The 22,083-nt window shown below is 37.5% G+C and overlaps 4 protein-coding genes across 5 annotated transcripts; all 4 read right to left on the reverse strand.

Annotated features, from left to right (window-relative positions):
• Positions 1–1,306: 1,306 nt before the first annotated feature.
• LOC106915348 (uncharacterized) lies at positions 1,307–5,160 on the reverse strand. Of its 2 annotated transcripts, XM_088000912.1 has the most exons (3): positions 4,992–5,160; positions 4,200–4,409; positions 1,307–3,303 (listed from the first exon to the last, which is right to left on the reverse strand). In XM_088000912.1, exons 2-3 carry the CDS (start codon positions 4,306–4,308, stop codon positions 2,168–2,170), a joined length of 1,245 nt encoding a protein of 414 aa, XP_087857038.1. In that variant the 5' UTR covers positions 4,309–4,409; positions 4,992–5,160; the 3' UTR covers positions 1,307–2,167. The 2 variants fall into 2 exon arrangements, with proteins under 2 accessions (XP_087857038.1, XP_014838378.2); XM_014982892.2 differs by lacking the exon at positions 4,992–5,160 and having other exon boundaries at positions 4,200–4,973.
• An 835-nt stretch (positions 5,161–5,995) lies between these two features.
• Positions 5,996–9,921, reverse strand: LOC106915331 (uncharacterized). Its single transcript, XM_088000896.1, has 2 exons — positions 9,317–9,921; positions 5,996–8,699 (listed from the first exon to the last, which is right to left on the reverse strand). The coding sequence occupies exons 1-2, from the start codon at positions 9,417–9,419 to the stop codon at positions 7,201–7,203; spliced, it is 1,602 nt and encodes a 533-aa protein (XP_087857022.1). The 5' UTR covers positions 9,420–9,921; the 3' UTR covers positions 5,996–7,200.
• A 747-nt stretch (positions 9,922–10,668) lies between these two features.
• LOC106915334 (uncharacterized) lies at positions 10,669–15,048 on the reverse strand. The gene is made up of 3 exons (XM_014982869.2): positions 14,965–15,048; positions 14,253–14,427; positions 10,669–12,350 (listed from the first exon to the last, which is right to left on the reverse strand). The coding sequence occupies exons 2-3, from the start codon at positions 14,368–14,370 to the stop codon at positions 10,846–10,848; spliced, it is 1,623 nt and encodes a 540-aa protein (XP_014838355.2). The 5' UTR covers positions 14,371–14,427; positions 14,965–15,048; the 3' UTR covers positions 10,669–10,845.
• A 1,269-nt stretch (positions 15,049–16,317) lies between these two features.
• LOC106915335 (uncharacterized) lies at positions 16,318–20,457 on the reverse strand. The gene is made up of 2 exons (XM_014982873.2): positions 20,291–20,457; positions 16,318–19,125 (listed from the first exon to the last, which is right to left on the reverse strand). The coding sequence occupies exons 1-2, from the start codon at positions 20,403–20,405 to the stop codon at positions 17,618–17,620; spliced, it is 1,623 nt and encodes a 540-aa protein (XP_014838359.2). The 5' UTR covers positions 20,406–20,457; the 3' UTR covers positions 16,318–17,617.
• Positions 20,458–22,083: the final 1,626 nt, after the last annotated feature.

Raw genomic sequence — 22,083 nt, forward strand, 5'->3', positions numbered from 1 at the left:
ATAGTAAACAGAAGCAGAGCTGTGCTGCAGAGCAGAGAGTCTGATACCTTTTTCGGTACTTCTGGGTCCACTCTGTCCCATCTGCAGCTTTAAAACATCAGCTTTAAATACTTCATCATTAAAAACACTGGTTAAGTCTCGGCTATCAACTACTTTAGCTCCACATAGTAATCCATTCACTCTTATAATGAAGGCTAATTACGTTCCGAACTGCGAGCTATTGCTAGAAATAATCGCATCGACCCAACAGATACGTAAGAAAAATATTCTCTAAGACTGTCAAGAAAAGACTGACATATTAATTACACACAACCTTTGGGACGTTTTACTATCAGGACTTAGCAACTAAGGCTAACATGACAACATCCGGTTACGGTCTAAACTGGAAAACCTCTTCCGCTATCAACTATCAAAATAAAACAATTTATATGAAAATGGACACCTTTCTACCCAGTTTTCATTTTGCTATTGTTAGGATGGTTGGTTGGTTTATTCTACAAAACAAATAATTGTATTGGACTTATTTATATACTACCAAAATCCCCAAAAGCCTTATCTTAAGAAATGTTAGAGGAAAATGCAGCTGAAGTGAATAAATGCTGGAACCAAACAATCTTTTTCAAATAAACAATTGAAGGACTTACATGACCTAACCTGCTTAAGGAGTAGTTTAAAGAAATATCACAAAAGGGATCATGAGGAGCCACGGTGAATATATTTTTAGTCAGTGACTGAATGTATTTGAAGCCTCAGTGTTTCCCCTCATATTAGGAAGATACCCAATACGCACCTGGTTGAGGAGGACTAGTTAATAGGTAAGTGAAACATACATCTTAATGCTTGAATAAATAAATACAGTAAGTACATTTTATTTTGTAAATGTTTTTATAAACAATACACAAAATGCAGTAAATACAGAATGATTTGGAGATTGTTTTAGGGATTTTCTGTCATATGCAAAAACAGCATCGAAACAGATGTGAGAAGTAAAACAAAGCCAGACATTTATACTGACTCAAATAAATGTTTGGTCAATGTAATGATTGTTGTCATTAAAAGAACAAAACCATGATTCCTTTAACTGTGAGTCTCTCATCTCCCACAATACATGGACATCTACTTCATACTCTGAATGCTGGACGGAGTCCGATAGGCTGAATATCTTAAGTCTATGTTCACACAGCAGACACATGCGACCTAAATCCGATTTTTTTGTTTTGGCAATATGCGACCCAGATCTGATTTTTTTTTCACAGCATGCTGAACGGTCCAATTCCAATCTTTTCAGCCAATAAAGAAAATCTGATTTGTGACACTTGACACATTTTATTTGACTTTTACAACATTGACATGCATTATAATTCTGCGCCAGAAGAAGCCAGATGGCTGTAAATCCATACATAAACATTGGCTGAAGAGAGCAGTGCTGCCACTTTGGTCAGCTGTGTTACTTTGGTGCCAACAAACAGTAAATAGTGCGTGTAACATTTATTGCCACTTCTCTGCATGCAGATCATGTTCTAGTCATAAATCTTTAACGCAGAAGTTCGATTGGGGTTGCATTTAATTTGCGGTAAAAACCATTAAAAATAATTGGATTTCAGTGAAAAAAAAAATGAAATTGAGCATCAAGACTTGCTGTGTGCACATAGCCTTATTGGCATGCAAAATGTGCATTCATGACACTTGCAATATATTGGTCAACAATTATTGCACTCCAAAAGTAATTTGGATAAGAATATTGCACATATGTAATTGTAAATTATTATGCAGCCCAACTGGAGATGATGTTCAGTTGTAAAATAATCACATTTAAGGCAGAAAGAGTTGCATTCAGGACCAAATCTAATACTTCAATCTCATTATATTTGACATTCTGAACACTTACTGTTTTTTTTCTTCTTTTCCAATATCTCTTTTTTTATTTATTTATTTAGGAGGGAGAGCTACAGGTAAAACACACAATTATACTTATCTTTTTAGCAACAGCCTTGGTAAAAACACAAGTGGGTTTATTATGCTTTTTAGCTTTGGTGATTTTGAAGTTACCAGTTAAAAATCATCAGGATTAACTTTACTTTAGCATTTTGGACTTTTCACTAAAAATTACAAATTTGTCATAAACTATTCAGAAAAATACTGACAAATTAGCTGACAACTACAATGTTTAGTTAGAGTCTTTATGAAGACCCATGTGCCTCCTCATATCTCCAAGCTGTGAAAATCCTTTACTGCAAACTGTGCACACAAACGGCTTCTCCCCTGAATGCACCCTCATGTGATTTTCAAGTTGACACCTTTGATAAAATCTACTTTTACAGACGTTGCAACCGTACGGCCTCTCCTCTGAGTGGACTCTCACGTGTCGCTCTAACTGGATTTCTTTCACGAAACGTTTACTGCAATCACTGCAGCTAAATGGCGCCGTGTGAACTTCCATGTGGCTTTTCAGATTATGTTTCAATGAAAATCCTTTACTACAAACATTACAAACAAACTGCTTCTCTCCTGTGTGAACACGCATGTGTCTGTTCAATGTGTTTTGCAGTGAAAAGTCTTTATTGCAAACCCTACAAACAAACGGTCTCTCTGCAGTGTGGATCCTCATGTGCTTTTTTATATTTTCCTTTCTTTTAAATCTTGTACCACAAATATCACACGAAAAAGGTTTTTCTGCTGAATGGACCTTCATGTGAGTTTTCAGATATGTCCTTGCATGAAAGCCTTTGCCACAAACATCACAGGAAAATGGTTTCTCTCCAGTGTGTATTCTCATGTGTGTCTGAACGAAACTCTTTTCTTTAAATCCCTTACCGCAAAGATCACAGGTATGTTCTCTCTCTGCAGTGTGGGTCATCATGTGTAATTTAACATGAGCGTTGCGCTTGAAAGTTTTTCCACAAACGTGGCAGCAAAATGGCTTCTCTTCAGTTTGAACGCCATTTACAGCCGACTTAGATGTCCTAACTCTTTTGTGAGAAGTTGTCTTAGTTTGCAGAGAAGAGCATGCTGGATCTTGGCTCCTCTCCAGTTCTAATCCTCCACTGTCCTCTTCAGGAGGCTCTGTTTCCATCTTTTCATCTGAGCTGCTGGTTGGAGATTCAGTCTCTCTTACGTCATCTGCTTTGATCTCATGAAGTTTGGGTTTCTCTTCATCTTCAGTCTTGACAGTAAGCTGCTTTTCCTCGTGACTGATCCACAGTTGCTCTTTCTCCTCCTTTATGCGAGCGTCATCTGGATCCTGCTGGTTCAAACTGAGGCTCCAGTCATGGGGAACCACTTTAATCACAAACATCTGATGGACTGGAAACATCAAAACATGAACGGATATTAAATGCTTGTTAACCATTTTTAAGACATCTATTCCTTTACATAAATTGATAATAGCCATAATCTATTTTTACATGGACAAAATCATACAAATTGTTCAGATGATATCCAACAGTTGGTGTTTGTGTCATACTTTGAAGGGGTCACGAAAGAAATTACCAGAGATATGTCTGAACTATCTCAAAGAAGACAAAAAAAATGAGACAATACTACAAAATAATATTTAGAACCCTTCCCTTCCCCATTAGCAAAAGAGTCATGGCCCAATAATTTGGTCTGTCTGCCGTTTCCTGGGGAATATTCAGATAGCAGGAAACGTATTATTAATTCATTCAAATTTATGTTATCCTCATAATCACGAGGAACTACAAAAATATAAATCAGGTTACTTTGTGTAAACATATCAGACACGATGATATCAGACTTGATCTTGACTGTCTTTTTCAATCCTTCAAAACTGGGATACAGTTCTGCTGTTTCTGATTAATCTTAATTACTGACTTAATTACTGTATAGGAGCAGTAAACGGCATTGAGAGGACACAAACTAAAAATAATAAAGGGCCTTATCTGAAGAAAAAGCATTTTCCACTTGATTTGGCGTCTCCTTCCACTCAACTGCCTCCTATTTACACACAGGTGTGCCTTTCATGAGTTCAACATGCAGGTCAAAGGGACAGTCAGTCTTTAAAGGCTGGAAGGTATTAATAAAAGAGTAAATAATAGGTTCTCCCAAAATAAAATAAAAAATATATTTATATATTATTTTTGACTTTTTTGTATGTTTGTGTGTGTAAAACTCTTCAAAGCCCTGCAGTGATTCTATAACTTGCCAATTTCCTCCAACTCGGCAACAACTGTGTCACTCACTGAGATCTTTGTGATCTTGTTTCTGCTCCAGTTCTGATGGGGATGCTGCAGGTATGAGGGGCTCCAAGCCTCCAGGTTCATCTGCTTCCACCTTCATCATTTCGGACATCCTCACTCGTTTTAGACGTCACGATCCTTGTTTACAACCTTCACATGTCCTAGCAGGTCACGGTTTCAGCCATGAATCATCAAACGGATGCTGCATCTGATCTAACAGAGGATGTCAACAGAAAAGGTGAACCTTGGTAACCTAGGCAGGGTTGACGCGATACTGAGCAGAGTCTGATGATGCCTTAAGTCAGTAGTTCTGACTTCACTCTGAAATGTCTTCAGTCTCTGTTCTATGACGAACATCAACCTCTTAAACACTGATTCACTCACTTCTGTTAGCTTCTTTAGCTCCACGGCGGCTAACAGCCCATTCACTCTGCGTTCTGAACAGAAAACGTCGGCTACAAATAATCACAAAATGTAGAAGCGAAATCTTCAAAACGATTACATAGTACACACACTGAGATATAACATGTTTAACCTAAACTTTAAAACGTTTCGTATTGGAACCCAGCTAGCTGAGCTACCTATGAGGTGACAATGATGCACAGCCAGACCGCATCTTTTTTCTGAAATGAAGAACAAATACGCCCATCCAGTGAGTGTGATACAGATAAGAGCATACTCAGGACAATACATCTAAAATCGCCGAACGCATATGGACAGCCACAAAGCGCTAAGCTAGAACTATTGAAGACTGCCCGACATCTGACGTGTACGGTGAATGCTGGGAGATGTTACCTGCATCCTGCTGGATCTCTGACCCAAACCTACTCATCTGGAAGATGGTAATCTGAGCAGAACAAATCTGATGATCTTAAAGGACAAAACGATTCATTCAAATGCGTCTGTCTACCTGCAGACCACAGGAGTCTCTCCACGGGGCGCACATGCGCAGTGGTTATGCCCACGCTGCTTGGGTTGGAGATTTTCAAAACAAAAATATAACAATAGATTCAGAAGAAAAGCAAAACAACCTCTTCCCAGGTTCAATAAAAAGCCCTTACTGAGGTGTTCAAATGGATGAGAATTAATTAACAAAATGATTTTTCTTCTATTCACGTGAACATTCTGCGTTTTCATGGCATAACATTTGACACAGAAAGTAATACTATTCAGGAAATTCTTGATTATAGGTTGCTTTTATACTTTTGGTGACATTCATTAACTCTGTATGGTAACGCTGCCCGAAATAAACATATTCTGTATGTAAAGCTTGTAATTAATACTTATTTGTGTGTGTGTGTGTGTGTGTGTGTGTGTGTGTGTGTGTGTGTGTGTGTGTAGGTGTGTGCGTGTGTGTGTGTGTGTGTGTGTATTACATGGAACTGAGTCTCCATTATTTTATTTTAAATAAATATGAAAAATACATATTAAAGTGTACTATGATAAAAATAAATTGATCTAAAACAACGTATTTCGGAAGGGACATCGAGAGGCAGCTGTCCCACAGTGTCATAAACTCAAGGTAGTGTCTTAAAGCACTACAGCCTGAACTTTTAAAAACTTCAATATCGAAAGCATTAATTCAGTCTGCTATTTTAGCTAAAAGTCCATTCATGTTATTTATTAAAAAAAAACAATGACATTCTGTGCAGCAAACTACCGACAGCAATAACAAACAATAGTTAAATGGAGAATCTGAGAGGTCTCTAATGTCTAATGTAACCACAGCTACTTCTACATCCGCTTCCTCTTTCAACCTTTCAGAACAAAGCGAACAAATGGGAAAGAAGTGAAACAGATTCTTATTTATAAAATGTTTAATATAATTTCACTTTGTTTTCATGGTGCTAATTAAAAAGACTAACCTCAGGGCACTTACTGAATAAACATGAAATTAAATTACATTTATTATAAAAAGAATACAATGCTGAATGTACACACATTTTAAATATTATTTATACACAGGCATAACAGTTTTTTTTAAAAACAAACCTTTTCAGTAAAGCACATCATTTTGTATTAGGTAACAGGAAAACGTGTTTTTTCTATAAAGAGGAAAATGGGAAGGACGGCTCAAGTTCTGCCAAGATGCTAACATCAGAATCTGCTAACAAACATTTACTTTGTAGGAGTCAGAAAGACATGATGTTCAGGACAAATTGAAACTATTTCTTTCAGAGCTCACCTGATTCTAGCACCATTACATTTACATGTGCATCTAAATTACACCCAGTATCTGAAAACAGAAGTTCATATGTACATCAGTGAGGAGCTGTAATTACTGACAGTTGACGCATCGCTGCCACCTTGTGATTCTGTTGTTAGGAGCTCATTGATTCCAGGGGTAGGTAGAAAAATCATCTTAATATTTGCACGTAGGATTGAATAAACTTTAAAAACTGCTCAAATAAAAATAAAATCAATCAGTGCGCTCTCCTCATCCCCACTATTTATGGCAAACTTTTGAAGAAGTTTACTGATGACTTTATGGTAATTTTAATTTAGCCCCAGGTTTGTTAAAGCTGGAGAATATTTCAAACCTGCTGGTGAGTGTGGTTCATGGACTGGGAAACGACTGTTAAAAAGTGCTGGACATAATAAAAGCTCTGAGTCCTTAAAAAGGCATGGGCTTTTTGCTTACAAAGATCAGAACCAAAAGCGCTTTCTTATTTGTGGTTAAACGTTTGATTGATTGGAAGGCTCTTGTAGTTAAATTCACCATTTATCAGAACCAAAGGCTCCTGTTTCACTTTAACTGAAACGTCTCCAGATAGATAGATAGATAGATAGATAGATAGATAGATAGATAGCCCATTGATCTTTTTAGATTTCCAGTTTATGAAATGCACCGTAGTAGAGACTACATATCATGTGAAATTCAAGATATGTTTGTTGATTTCATCTAAATTTACACATATTACAATAAAATTATTGCTCCCCTGAAAGGAGTTGCACATGTAGATTTATCTTTATTTCCCCCTCCCAAACATTCACTACACCTGAATCATGCGGTGTGAGCCTCCATGTGTCTTTTCAGATTTTGTTGTTGCGTAAATCCTTTATTACAAACACCACAAACAAACGGTTTCTCTCCCGTATGAACACGCATGTGACTTTTTAAATAATCTTGTCGTGAAAAGCCTTTACTACAAAAACTACAAACAAACGGTTTCTCTCCAGTGTGAACGCGAATGTGAATCTTAAGATTCCTTTGCAGTGAAAATCCTTTACCACAAATGCTGCAAAGAAATGGCTGCTCCCCTGTATGTATATGCATGTGAATTTTTAGATTGCGCTGCTGCGAAAATTCTTTATTACAAACGCTACAGACAAACGGTTTCTCTCCCGTGTGAACACTCATGTGACTTTTGAGACGATTTTGTTGAGAAAATCCTTTACTACAAATGCTGCAAGTGAATGGTTTCTCACCTGAGTGAACACGCATGTGTGTCTTTAGATTCTGTTTTAGTGCAAACTCTTTGTTACAAACCCCACAAATAAATTGTTTTTCTCCCGTATGAACACGAATGTGACTCTTTAGATGATCTTGTCTTGAAAACTCCTTACTACAAATATTGCAGGTGAAAGGTTTCTCTCCGGTGTGAACGCGCATGTGCGTCTTTAGATTTGATTTCAGTGAAAATCCCCTACTACAAAACCCACACACAAACTGTTTCTCTCCTGTGTGAACACCCATGTGAGTCTTCAGATGTTCTTCTTGTGAAAATCTTTTACTGCAAACAGCACAAGAAAATGGCTTCTTTGCAGTGTGAATCAACCACACGTGGTTTTTGAGGGATTTCTCTCTTTTAAATCTCGTACCACAGACATCACAGGAAAATGGTTTTTCTCCTGAATGGACTGCCAGGTGGTTCTTAAGAATCGTCTTTCTATGAAATGTCCTACCACAATCATCACAGGCAAATGGTCTCTCACCAGTGTGAAGCCTCATATGTATCTGAAGGTAACTCTTTTTTTTAAATACTTTCCCACAAAGATCACAGCCATGTTCTTCACTTCCTGTGTGTGTCATAATGTGCACTTTAACATGGGACTTCTTTTTGAATCTTTCACCACAGACATTGCACCCAAATGGCTTCTCTCCAGCATGAACTCCAATCTGTCCTGTGAATTTTGAATGCAGTTTAGATCTTTTACCTCTATTGTGAACCGTTGTCTTGTTCTTTTCAGAACAGGCTGGATCCAGGTCTCTGTGTGGTTTTGGTTCTATGCAGTCCTCTCCATCTAGTTCTATTTCTATCTGTTCAGTTGAGCCGCAGGTTGAAGCTCCGGTCTCTCTGTTGTCTTCAGTTTTGATTTCACTAGGCTTCGATAACAGAGGTTTCTCTTCATCCTCACTCTTCATAGTAGGCTGCTCTTCCTCATGACTGATCATCAGTTCCTCATCTTCCTCCTTTATGTGGGGGTGTTCTGGGTCCTGCTGGTCTAAACTGAAGCTCCAGTCTGGGAGGACCTCTTCTTTAATCACCAACTTGTGGTAGTCTGCAAAAATTGGCACATAAAAATTGAGGCAAAAGCTCCAGAGCTCTACATATCCATAGTGAATAATTATTTATCACTGAATGATAACGTTGCTGTATAAAAGCAGCTTTTTTTTACCTTTTTACACCAATAAAAACCAGAAGAGATGACACTAGAAACTGTTCAATCTACCTTCATGTTCTGTAGTAAAACTAAAATATCTGGACTTTAGAACAAAGAATATGTTTGTAAACATCCGCCCTTTTACTAATGGTCTGGACTGGCCGAAAAGTGAATTTAGCACAAAGATGTTGACCCAATTACAGTAGAAAACGGAGAATGGGCTTCTATGGACATGAAGCTGGCATTATCCAAGTGTTATATCCATGCCTGGACATGTATGTATAGAAATTGAAGGAAAGTTTGCAACTGAAAAAGTACAGTGTCATATAAGCATTCATTTCTAGGTCAGAGACAACACAAATATGCAGGAAAAATTATTGCTACTAATTGAAAAAATAAAGAGAAGAATAAAATCCAATGTGTGGCAAACATTCATGAGGCTTAATTAGAAATTATTCCACACAATGACCTCCCTCCACGGTGCCTAATTCTACACAAACCAATGTGTCACTTACTGAGATTTTTGTCGTCCTGTGTTTCCTCCAGGTCTGATGTGGATGCTGCAGGTGTAGGGGTCTCTAAACTGAACCCAGGTTCATCTGTTTCAACCTTCATCATCTCACAAATCCTCGTTCCACCTGGGATTATCCTTTTCACAATCCTTATCTTCAACCTTCATATGTTTTAGTGGATCAAGATTTCGGTCATATAAGCCGTGTCTTCTATATTCCTGCTGCCTGAAACTGGAGTCTTTCTCGGTCTTCAGCTGGACAACAACGTTAGGGGTGGTGTCCACAGACGACGTGGTCCTCCCCGCACAGTCTCACAAACTCAGCATGTAGACTTGCCTTAAATAACTGAACTGTTAACTATTAACATGCATCAACTTCGAAAACACTGATTCTCTTCTTCAGATGAAAGTCTAATCATGTTGCTAATAAAGGCTAATTACATTCTGTGGCGCAAATTTCGTCTAGAAATAATCCAACCATCCAAAACAGATAACCAGAAGTAATATATTCCCGAAGACTGGTAATAAATTTATTATTAAACCCTTGTTTTACACAAACTTCAAGACGTTTATCTCTCGGTTCTTAGCCTGTTAAGCTAATATTGCTACATCCGGTTGTTACCTCCAGAATGACCAATGAACAAGACGGAAAGCTCCGACAGGAAGTAGCACGTCCGTTACCCACCATTAGTTTTTCAAAATAATAAAGTTTAAATGCAACAAAACTCATTTAACGGATATTAAAAGCAGGTAATTTATATCTTTCCAGTTCTCAGTTCACAAGAACTGTTTTCTCCTGTAATTTTATAATGTAATGTTAGTTACTAGATGCTTAATATTTTTAGGTAAACTGTTTTTGATGGTTTGAGAAGATGATTTTTATTTACAATAAAAAGTAAAATCCGTTGATAGGAAAACATAAGAACAAAATAATATATTACTTTCTTTTCAAATTAAATGTTGAGCAGATTTGGCTCTCAAATTGGAAAAGATTTTTCACTTTGGCCGCAAGACATTAGAGTTTGACTATTCTATTGTAAATTATAAATAAAAAAACTCCTCTACAGATATATGGAACTTCATACATGTCTCTATCTGTTAAGACTGGTACACTAACCTTCTTAACTCATAAACAGAAGTTCATTACATATTTGCATAATTTAAAAATTCTATAACACTCCACCGATTTTAATATTTTCAACCAGTAATTCAGCTGACTTTGTAGTTATAACACAAATTCACAAAAATCTAATCTCATGCAACTGTATTGAGGGTTTATGCATGCTACTTTACCAGGCAAAATGCATTATTTATATTCATATCACAACAAGAAAATTCAACACTACTGCAGAAGCGTACTTAGTACATGCAAGTCTTTAATTTACTGTGGAAATTAGATGATAATGTAAAGACATCAGGGTGAAATCCAGAGTTACTGCAGCGTGGAGACAGTTGAATCAGAAATGAAAACAGAGGTTTGAACATAAAAGCAGAGTAGATGACTATAATCTCTAAAGAGTATTGACAAAATGTTCAACTACAAATAGTTCCTCTCGTGTGAACACGCATGTGTCTCTTTAGTCGATCTTTCAGTGAAAATGCTTTATTGCAAACACTACAAATAAACTGTTTCTCTCCAGTATGGACTTTCATGTGTTTTTCAAGATGACACTTTTGGATAAATCTGCTTTCACAGACTTCACAGACAAATGGCCGCTCCACCATGTGGAGTTTCACATGTCGCTGTAGCTGGATGTTATTTGTAAAACATTTATTACAGTCACTACAGCTAAACGGTCCGCTGTGAACTTTCATGTGCCTTTTAAGATGATGATGTTCTGAAAATCCTTTACTACAAACACTACAAATAAACAGTTTCTCTCTTGTGTGGACCAGCATATGTCTATCTAGATTATATTTGATTGAAAATCCTTTGCTGCAAACACTACAAACGAACTGTTTCTGTCCTGCGTGAACACGTAGATGTTTCTTTAAATTCTCTTGGAATGAAAACCCTTTATTGCAAGTATTACAAGTAAACTGTTTCCCTTCTGTATGAACAAGCAGGTGTTTCTTCAGTAACCAATGTTGATGAAAACCTTTACTACAATAACTACAAATGAGCGGTGTCTCTTCTGTGTGAACATTCATGTGTCTCTTTAGAGTCTGCTGTAGTGAAAAGCCTCTACCACAAACTCTACAAATGAACTTCTTCCCTCCTTGGTGAATATGCATGTGTCTTTTTAGATTCTCCTGCAAAGCGAATCCTTTACTGCAAATGCTGCAAATGAAAGGTTTCTCTCCGGTGTGAACACGCATGTGACTCTTTAATCGCATCCGCTGAGAAAACCCTTTACTGCAAACACTACAGGCAAAGGGTCTGTCTGCAGTGTGGATCCACATGTGGCTTTTTAAATGATGCTTTCTTTTAAATCTAGTTTCACAAACATCACAGGAAAAAGGTTTTTCTTCAGAGTGGACATTCAGGTTCTCGTTAAATAATTTATTTGCATGAAGCCTTCCGCAACTATCACAGGCAAATGGTCTTTCTCCTGGGTGAAGTGTCATGTGAGTCTGAAGAGAAGTTGTTTCTTCACATCTTTTACAACAACGATCAGAGCCAAGCTCTCTCATTGCAGAGTCGAAAGTCTTCTGATTGAATCTTTCACAACAAGAATTGCAACTAAATGTTGTTTCTTTTACACTAATCTCAGCAGCAAGTCTGGAACACAGTTTAATTCGTTCACCCTTTTTGTGAAATGTCATCTTACTGTGAAACAGATACCCGTTTCTGTCTGGTTCTGCTTCTCCAAAGTCTTCTTCAGGTTCTGTTTCCATTTGTTCAGCTGAGCTGCTGATTGAACCTCCAGTGTCTCTGCTGTCCTCAGTTTGGTTGCAAAGAAACTCTGCTAACTGAAGTTTCTCTTCATCTTCAACCTTCACGGAAAGCTGCTCTTCCTCATGACTGATCCACAGTTCGTCCTCTTCCTCCTTTATGAGTCCCTGGTCATGGGGAACCTCTTTTTTCTTCACCAACACTGAAACACATATTGGATGTTAATTACTTGCAAACAACAAAAAGTATGTAGATACAAAAGAGTCGGTACTTTATTCAAATCCAAACCATTCAAAATGTATAGCTACTGTTGGTACTGGTGTTTAATGGGCACCAGTTAATGCAGTTTACAGCTGCCCCCAGATATTGGCAGGTGTTATTGGAGATCACACTATGCAGTACTGACCACTGGATGTCAGCAAACGCCCCTTCCTGACATTGCATGGAACAGATGCCTGTAAATATGACACCATATGTTTGCAGTAGAGATGTGCCGATCAGGTTTTTTCCTGCCGATACCGATACCGATCACCGATACCGATCACATAATTATTATTTATTTATTTTTTATCATAAACACTACCGGTTACATTATGTGGAAAAAGGAACCATGAATTCACCTTAATTTAGACAAAAACTTGTTTTTAATAACTTTTTCCAAGAAGAAAACTAAACAAAACAGGCATTGTGCAAATTGTACTGCTATTGGTAATACTATCTTTAACAGACTGATAACATATGAAGGCATAAAACCTCTCAACATTGCCAAAAAGTTCAAGTATAAAACTTAACATTCAAAGGCAAAAACAGGTTCCATTACAATAAACAATCCAGAGTTACTGAATGAAAACTTCCTGTTAGCATGGCGGCTAGCTGATTACTGCTAGTTCTGATTGGCTGTTTCTGACTGAGCGGAGTAATTATGCAGGACAGGGAGGAGATCGATTATTTTTTCAGAGATTATTTGTCTCATGTTAGGACAGCGGAAGTTTTAATACGTAGGTAAAATGTATTTTTTTAGGTTAGATGCTGCAGCTTTAAACAGAGGTTCGGTGAGAGTCACTACCAGGTCGAGCAGAAGCGAAGCTCCGTCTGTGAAATATTCTTACATCGCAGCACGAAGACAAATAATTTTGCGGGTTATTTGTTTAGTTTTCTGACCGTCATGCTAATCCGGGTGAGTGTTTGTTGCTGTGCGCTGCTTTACCTGCTATCTGATCCTCCGTATGTCTTTTTTACTGCAGTGAGCCTCGATGTAGCCAAACTCCGTCAAGTATGGCTTTGTTTTTATGTTGTATTAGCTTCGTTGTGTTGATGCATTTTGACGTGCTTCAATTTTCCGCAGCAACACGCAGCAAACTTCCCCATTCACTCAGTGCGTTATAGTTGCACATCGCTTAAGATTTGTTGTTGCGCGTTTGCGCAGAGTGAAGGAAAGAGGAGACCAGCTGCACAGGCAGGCTGCGAAATGAGAAGTAGGTGATCGGTATCGGTAAAAGAGACAATGATCGCCGATCACCGATCATGCACTTTTTCACGAAAATCGGCCCGATTATGATCGGTGACCGATCGATCGGCACACCTCTAGTTTGCAGATAGTGGTAGATACCACCATTTGAAAAAGCTGACAGCACAGAAAAATGTCAGAATCATATTTTTATATAATGCAGTCATTTCAACAAGAAAATAAAAGCTTAGGCTATGTGTGTCCATTGCTTCAACTTTACATTTACAAAGAGATCTGAAAGTTAAAGTGAGACCTCAACTTGCAAGGGGAACCCTAGTAAAGCCTTCTTTATTTTTTATGTTTTATTTACCAAGAACAGTTGTGTTGTTTACAAAAACAGTATGAATTTTCTTTTTGAAAAAAAACATTTTTTCAAAAAGAAGGCAGCAGAGCATAATCACAGAAACATTTAAAACATTGATTTAGAGAAACTTTCCGCTTAGGAAAATGTAGAATATTGATTGATGGTAGTAGTCCTTAACCTCAGTAAAAATAAATATATATCTGATGTCAAAGCCTGGATCCGCCATAGAACAGGTAGCACTTACAAAAAGTGTGTTTGCAACTAATAATGAATGTTTTTTTTGAGTCACTTACTAAAATCTTTGTTGTCTTGTGTTTCCTCCTCCGGCTCTGGTGTGGATGCTGCAGGTACGGGGTCCTCCAAGCTGGACCCTCCAGGTTCATCTGCTTCAACCTTTATCATCTCAGTCATCCTCGCTCCACCTGGGATTCTCCTTTTCACAATCCTTTTTTGTAACCTTTATTTGTTCTACTAGGTCAAGGTTTCAGTATGAATCAAATCAGAGATAAAACATCATTAAATTAAATTTTTAAAAAAATTAAAACGCAACAGAGCTGAACTGATGCTGCAGAGCAGAGTCTGATTCCTGGATCAGTAGTTTTGAATCCACTCTGTAACAGTCTCATCTGGGTAAGGTCAGAGGTGTCCACAGACACCTGTGACTATGGGTTTTTCTTTTTCACAAACTCCAAACGTGGACTCGTACATTTTTAAGCCCATGCTCGTACTTGAGCATGGGCTTAGGGCATTTTTAAGCGTCAACGTCGGAAACACTGATTCAGTTTCTGCTGTTAGCTGCTTTAGCTCCATGGAGGCTAACAGACCATTCACTGAGCTTATGAAGGCTAATTACATTCTGTTGCAAATGTCGGTTATAAATAATTACAATGATTAAATAAACACACCCAGAGGCGCAACTCTCTACCTGAGTTGCGGAAACTCTCAGGTAGAGAGACTGACATTAATAACAGATAGACATTAAGACGTTTTTCTGTCGAGACTTACCCTGTCAAGCTAACGTTGTGACATCCGTTTCCTTCCTCCTCATTGACCAGTGAATGATGAGTAATGTTCTAATTTCAGTATTAGCCTTTCAGGGAAAGAACACTTAAACAATACACAATTACTGATAAAAACTTACATTTATTCTATCACATCAACCATTATTACATTTCATTTTTTGCATCAAAGAAACACTGAATTTCCAATGTACTTCACAATTCGAACTTTAATTAAATACAATCAAATTAAGTCCAAACACAGATTTAGAAATATTTATTTAATAGGTTTTAGCATATTTCAAAACAGTAGACTATGTACGTGCAATATGAATGATTGAGCCTGAAGCAACTTTTTCGGCCATGTCACGTAAAACTAAAATTGGTTAACAGATGATATATAATATTTTAAGTGGATTACTAAAAATAAGAAGATGAGATAAAGTCATGCAGTCAGTGCTTTCAATGAAAGCCCTTAAACAAATTTCAGTGCAACAATAACACTAAAATGTATTAACAGATAATCCTGAGAGCAAAGGTAATAATTCATTCTGTGCAGAATTATCAGTTCGCTGATATGCACACAGTAGATTCAAAACATTGTCTATTAGATAAAAGCTTACCAATGCTTGCATTTTTGATGGCCAAATAAGTTAATCTAACTCATCAGTACAGGTCACTGTGATGTTTCAAAGGCGTCAATGTACAAAACATGCGCTTAATCCAGCACAGGTGAAAGGATTTCCATGAGACCCCAGCATGTGATCTAAAAGTGAAGGAATTATCAGTTAAGATATTTATAGACATTAATTGCCTCTATCTCCATACCTTTCAAAGATGTCACAAAAAGGAAAATTTGTGGTCTCTTGGGAGACTTTTTGTAGTCTTATCTGCACCAAGGAGAAGGTTTAATTGAACCAGTGCTTGCAGTCCTGTTACAAAGACTTCCAGCAGTGGTTCATTGCAAAGATAAAAATTTGAAGCTTGAAACCATGTTGATTAACTGAGAGCGGACACAACACAGAGTCCTGCAACATCCTTGTATAACCACGGACCTCGGGACCCAATTGGTGAATTATAGGCATATTTTAGTTGTTATTGGCCTCATTTTTTCCTTGCCTTTTCCATCACTAAAGGATGGGATTTTCCAAAGCTTAAAAGTTTAGATGAAATTTCGACCTTAATTCAAATCACACCTTTTCAGCTTAAAAGTTGAATGTAAACTAACTTTATTTTTAATCAAAATATATATTCTGTTGAGGCTCGTTGACATGAAGTAGCAGTATTCAACATCATTAGCTCATTTGTAAAGTGGAGAGTCACAATATGTTGTGAAGCTTAATAAAAGAAATCAGGCAGATTTTGAATTGACATTTTTATTGTCATCAAATGGTTTACTTCCAATATAAAAGTGCATTACAAAAGAGAGAACTTTCAAAAATAAAAAAAAAACAACTTTTTAAATTTACAGCTGTAGAGGTTCCCCCATCCCTGCCACAGAGCAGCTAATTCATGACCATTTAAGGTCTATTGGTGTGGAAAGGTCTCTAGTGCTGTGGGGCTCAACAAACACAAACAAAAGAGTGTTTAAGCGAAGCTGGATGGCTTACCCAGTACCTCACTCCTGATGATCCTTGGCAGACATCGTTCTGCCTGCTTTAGATCTGGTCCTGCTCTAACACATCAAACTCTCAAGTGAATAGACACTTGAGAGTTTGAATTGCTAAAGTTTTTAAAGCTAGTGCATCTTCCATCTCCCAGATCACTATTAATATAGTAACAAAGGTACTTTTGCAATTTCGCAATTGTCAAAATGGAAAAATAACCACATGTTCTGACAAGAAAGGAGAAGGCAACTTAATAATTCAGAGGATACTTGGATATTTCGACTCTGTAGTCCGTTCAAGATACAAACTACCCAGAGAGTAACCAAATTTCTTTTTTGTTAAATGTCTTGTGAGCTGACTGACCACTTTATGGTAGCTTTGTCAGACACACATGCAGGTAAAAGAAGGCACACGTCTCTTAAATCACATTAAGCACAAGTAACTATCCATACTTCTGGTAAATGTCTAAAGAATTCAGTTAATCACTTCAAACGTCATTTAAATTTAAACCAGTTGCGTTAAAGCAAGACGATATCTAAAACCTCCAACTGAGTGTGGTCCATAGCCATGATGGGGGAGACAGTTGTTTAAATGATGGATTGTGGTTTACACTAGAATCACAAAGCAAAGGTATTTCTCACGTGTGCATTAACATTTGAGTAACAGGATGGGTCTTCTACTCATATTTACCACAATACATTGGAATTAAAACCTCTGGTTTCAATGCATCTTTTTCAGAAATGAAACAATAACTTCAGCTAATTGTTTTCTTACAGGTGTGCACCGGCTCTACAGTAATCAGGTGGTTAACCCATGGAAATCTAAGAGCTGCCTGTTGATGTGATAGAACCCAATCTAAGTTTGTTTAGCTATTAAAGAAATTCACTGTAGTTAACCTTTTTTTAATTATCCTGAATGTGGTGAGTGGTTGACCACATCAAACTTTGTTTAAAGACTCTGTACTCGCTGAAGAAAAACAAAATTCTGGGTAAGGACGGAATGTAAACCCACCGAAAGTGGAAAATGTGAAAAATTTGTTTTTCAAAAACACAATTAGTTGCACTCTTCATGAACATGCACGTGGCTCTTCAGGTCTCCACGTCGTGAAAACGATTTACTGCAAACACTGCAAACAAACGGTTTCTCTCTTGTGTGGACATACATGTGCCTTGTTAGAATAATCTGTTGTGAGAACGCTTTACAACAAACGCCGCAAACATACGGTTTTTCTCCTGAATGGACCCTCAAGTGGTTTTTAAGATGACACATCCTAAAAAATCTGTTTTTACAGACGTCACAACTAAACGGCCTCTCCTCTGTGTGAAGCCTCATGTGTCGCTCCAACTGGACCTCCTTCACAAAGCGCTCGCTACACTCGTTACAGCTAAATGGTGAAGTGTGAACCTCCATGTGTTTTTTCAAATATCCCTGTCGTGAAAATCTTTTAGAACAGACAGTGCAAACAAACGGCCTGTCTCCGGTGTGAACACGCATGTGATTCCTCAGATTCTCTTGCCGTGAAAACCCTTTACTACAAACGCTACAAATAAATGGTTTTTCACCAGTGTGAATACGCATGTGTCTCTTTAGTACATTTTGTAAGGAAAATCCTTTACTGCATACGCTACAAATAAACGGTTTCTCTCCCGTGTGAATGCGCAGGTGGCTCTGGAGAACATTTTGTTGGGAAAAGCCCTTACTGCAAACACTACAGGTGAACTGTTTATGTCCTGTGTGAACATGCATGTGTCTCTTTAGAACAACATCTTGTGCAAATCTTCTGTTGCAAACACTACAAACGAACGGTTTTTCTGCCGTGTGGATCCGCATGTGCTGTTTAATACTGTCCTTTCTATGAAATCTTCTACCGCAAACCTCACAAGAAAAAGGTTTTTCTTCTGAGTGGATTATCGCATGAGTCTTCAGAAAGTTCTTTGCGTGAAACGCTTTACCACAATAGTCACATACAAATGGTTTCTCTCCAGTGTGGAGTCGCATATGTGTCTGAAGACGGCACTTTCCAATAAACCCTTTCCCACAAAGACCACAGTAATGCGTTCTCTTTCCAGTGTGAATCATCATGTGGATTTTGACAGAAGTCTTATGTTTGAAACCTTTGCCACAAACACTGCAACCAAACAGCTCCTCTCCTACATGGACTCCAGCCTGAGCCGTACGTTTGGAACTCTTAGCTCTTTTGCCTCTTGTACCTAATTTAACTTTTATCTTATTTTCTCGAAAAGAGTCTACTGGAACTTGGTTCCAGCCTGGTTCTGGTCCTCCATATTCTTCTCCATTAGATTCTATTTCCATCTGTTCAACTGACCAAGTGGTTAAAGCTGCCGCCTCCATCTTGTCTTCAGTTTTACTGCAATAGATCACTGATAATTGAGGTTTCTCTTCATCTTCAATCTTCACAGTAAGTTGCTCTTCCTCCTGACTGATCCACAACTCCTCCTCTTCCTCCTTTATGTGGGTGTTGTCAGGGTCCTGTTGGCCCAAACTGGGGGTCCAGTCATGAGGAACCTCTTTAATCACCAACATCTGATGGAGTGGCAACACTGAAATAAATGTGGACATTATTCAGAAAAGTGGATTAACGAAGGCATTTTCTAGATTGATAATTGAGAATAATGTATTATTAAATATCCACATTACATTTTAAAGCTCAATTGTCATTTTTCTAATTGAAAAAACAAAAGACAAAATGAATAAATCTGGTGCTATTGTTGGATCAAGTTTTCAGTGAACAACATCAAAGAACCAATTCAACCAGATATTTAGAAACTATTTTTATGCAAACCAGCCACCATTTAATTCAGTTAGTGGAATGCTTATTAATGCTGACTTAGTAATGTACAAATGTTGAAATGCCATTTTAGGGTAAATATGACATTTTAGGGTAAATATTATACGACTTTATTAATCTGATGGATACAACAAATGTGTTTTTCTTGGGAAAAAAAAAAGGAAGAAAAATATATAGCTAATGTGTGGCAATTATTGATTTATTACATTTGAATGTCTCCATAAAATACTAAATATAAATTTAAGAAAATTATGTTTTTTTCCCCATATATCTTAAGATCCCAAATGTTCCTTGAATTACAGAATCGTGTACATATTTTCATCAATGTCAATATAAAAACAATATATCAGAATCAGTCGCATCAAGTGTGAACATTGTATTCTTTATTCAGAAAGCCTGCAAAACAGTTGGACTCAAAATATAATTTTAATCACATCAAAAGTTGTCAACGTTCTCCCTGGTGCTTGTTTGATTTGTTTGATTTCTAAATATATTAGTGTGTGCTTGTCTGAGTGTGTCAATGACAGGCATAAACTTTAAACACTTTGTAGAACGTCACTTTATGACGTCCATTTACTTTTATTGGCTTACTGGCAGATCGGTCATATTCAATTCAGCAGACAAAGTAACGCATCACAGCAACGGGCCAATCTGCCCAATGAGGCATCGATGCAATTATATCTGTGCTCTTTGCAACAAGGTGGAAAAATGTAGGGGTACTGTGTGATGTGGTGCAGAGGAGGACTGTGCACAGAGAGCCCAAAATAGTCTTTGAAAGGTGGCAAAATGTATTTACATCTACACAGTTAAATTTACAAGTACACATATATGTATGACTGGAATCTGTGTCTCCAGATTTTATTTTATTTTACATAACACTAAGAAGCCTGTGGTGACTGTTTTTGTGAGTCACTTACCGAGATCTTTGTTGTCCTGTGTCTCCTCCAGATCTGATGTGGATGTTGCAGCTATAGGAGGCTCCAAACTGAACCCTCCAGGTCCATCTGCTTCAACCTTCATCATCGCAGACATTCTCGCTCCACTTGATATTCTCCTTTCTCAGTCATATAACATGGATCTTCAAATTTTTTTTGCTGCTGGAAAGTAGAATCAGACACATTTTCAAATTAAATTCAACTTATTTTACTTTACCTTACGGATCCCAGAGGGAAATAAAATAAATAATGTTGTAATTCATATTAATTCAAATTTCTTTAGAGTTATTGTAGATGGTGATGGCTGTGGGCAGGAAATGGGTGTGGCATAGCAGTCTGTATTACTGCGCATTTGAAGAAGACTCTGACTAAAGACTCTGTCTTTTTAGTCTTTTTAGTCACAGGCTTTCTTCATGACCATTCTGAAAGAGGATAGTCATGAAGGACCATCCTTAATTAAGACAACCATAACTGAAAAATAATAATAGTAATAATAACATAAAATTTCAGTGAAAGTACAGAGCTACTCCAAAGTGCTGCTACCCTGAGTAAAAATATATATTAATCAGAGCAGAGAGTCTGATACCTTGGTCAGTAGTTCTGGGTCCACTCTGAAACTATCTCCAGTTTCTCTGTCCTCAGCTGGACAAAAAGATTAGAGGAGGTGTCCACAAACGATGATCAGGTCTCATCTGTCTGCTACTTTAGCTCCATGGTGACCACAGCTTCCTTCTCTTATTGCATAATGAGCTGCAAATGTCGGCTAGAAATAATCACAATGGTTCACAGCAAGCACGTAAAAGCGACCTCCTCACCGAGATGGTCAGTCAGTCTCGGAGACTTAGTAAGGACATTTTTATCACACATATTTCACACAAACAAGCGTCTTTCGTCGGAATATAGCCAGTCAAGCTAACGTAGTCATCGTACTTACAAAGAATAAACGCAATCCGAGATGGGCCGGGTTATACATTGACGATGTCGCCGCCATATTGTGAGTGGCTCTGGTCCAGTTCTGTCCCGAAGGGCGTTGAGTAAAGCGCTGAGACTGTGAGGTCTGCCGGGGAAATAAGAGCCATCGGCAGGCAGATATATTTAAATTAGTGGTGGTACGAAACTAAAAAAATATATAATCTAATAAACTAGAGCCTTTACACAGTTTTGACTCATTGGTAAATATCATTAGGAGTTTTGTAGAGCACTTTCTGTATTAGGTAACATAAATAGACAAGTTTTTATTTTTTAATTTTTTTTCCATTAAGAGCTGATTGGAAATTTTGTTCCATCATGAAGAAGTGTTGTTCATGGAATACAGGTAACAAGAGAAAAATGCAGATAACCTCTTAAAACAATAACAGCAAACAAAAGTGGAATTTGTTAACTTTACCAACTTATTAAATTTTCAAAGCTCTGGTCATCCCAAATGGAAATGAAGTGTGATCAGGACACAGTTTAAAACGGTGCAGGTATGTGGGGGATTTCTCTTTTATAGCTGATATTTTTCTTACTAACCATGTGTTGCTACATAATCCCCAGTAAAACTGTTGGCTTTGTGCATGTGAATGTAAAGCTACATTAAAGAGATAAGCCAAAGTTGACTCATGGACTGAAAAAAATACTGCTCTCCTATTTTACAGCTGTGCATTTTACATTTGATCATTTTCATCAAGCAGATGTTTTATATTGTCAGAAAGTTTCATACTTAAAATCAACAGTATTTAATTCAACAAAATGTGACGCTATGCATATTTACCATGTTTACACATAGTCATACA

This window comes from Poecilia mexicana, unplaced genomic scaffold, assembly GCF_051168715.1.
Source record: "Poecilia mexicana isolate PSO_F unplaced genomic scaffold, ASM5116871v1 scaffold_19, whole genome shotgun sequence".
NCBI lineage: Eukaryota > Metazoa > Chordata > Actinopteri > Cyprinodontiformes > Poeciliidae > Poecilia > Poecilia mexicana.

Excerpts from the sequence above, each read along its gene's own strand:
- LOC106915334 (XM_014982869.2), bottom strand. The coding sequence starts at position 14,370 with ATGACTGAGATGATAAAGGTTGAAGCAGATGAACCTGGAGGGTCCAGC. Across the intron at positions 12,351-14,252 it reads ACAAGACAACAAAGATTTTA|TGTTGGTGAAGAAAAAAGAG; the intron begins GTAAGTGACTCA and ends TATGTGTTTCAG.
- LOC106915331 (XM_088000896.1), bottom strand. The coding sequence starts at position 9,419 with ATGATGAAGGTTGAAACAGATGAACCTGGGTTCAGTTTAGAGACCCCT. Across the intron at positions 8,700-9,316 it reads ACAGGACGACAAAAATCTCA|ACTACCACAAGTTGGTGATT; the intron begins GTAAGTGACACA and ends CAATTTTTGCAG.
- LOC106915335 (XM_014982873.2), bottom strand. The coding sequence starts at position 20,405 with ATGTCTGCGATGATGAAGGTTGAAGCAGATGGACCTGGAGGGTTCAGT. Across the intron at positions 19,126-20,290 it reads ACAGGACAACAAAGATCTCG|TGTTGCCACTCCATCAGATG; the intron begins GTAAGTGACTCA and ends CATTTATTTCAG.
- LOC106915348 (XM_088000912.1), bottom strand. The coding sequence starts at position 4,308 with ATGTCCGAAATGATGAAGGTGGAAGCAGATGAACCTGGAGGCTTGGAG. Across the intron at positions 3,304-4,199 it reads ACAAGATCACAAAGATCTCA|TCCATCAGATGTTTGTGATT; the intron begins GTGAGTGACACA and ends TGATGTTTCCAG.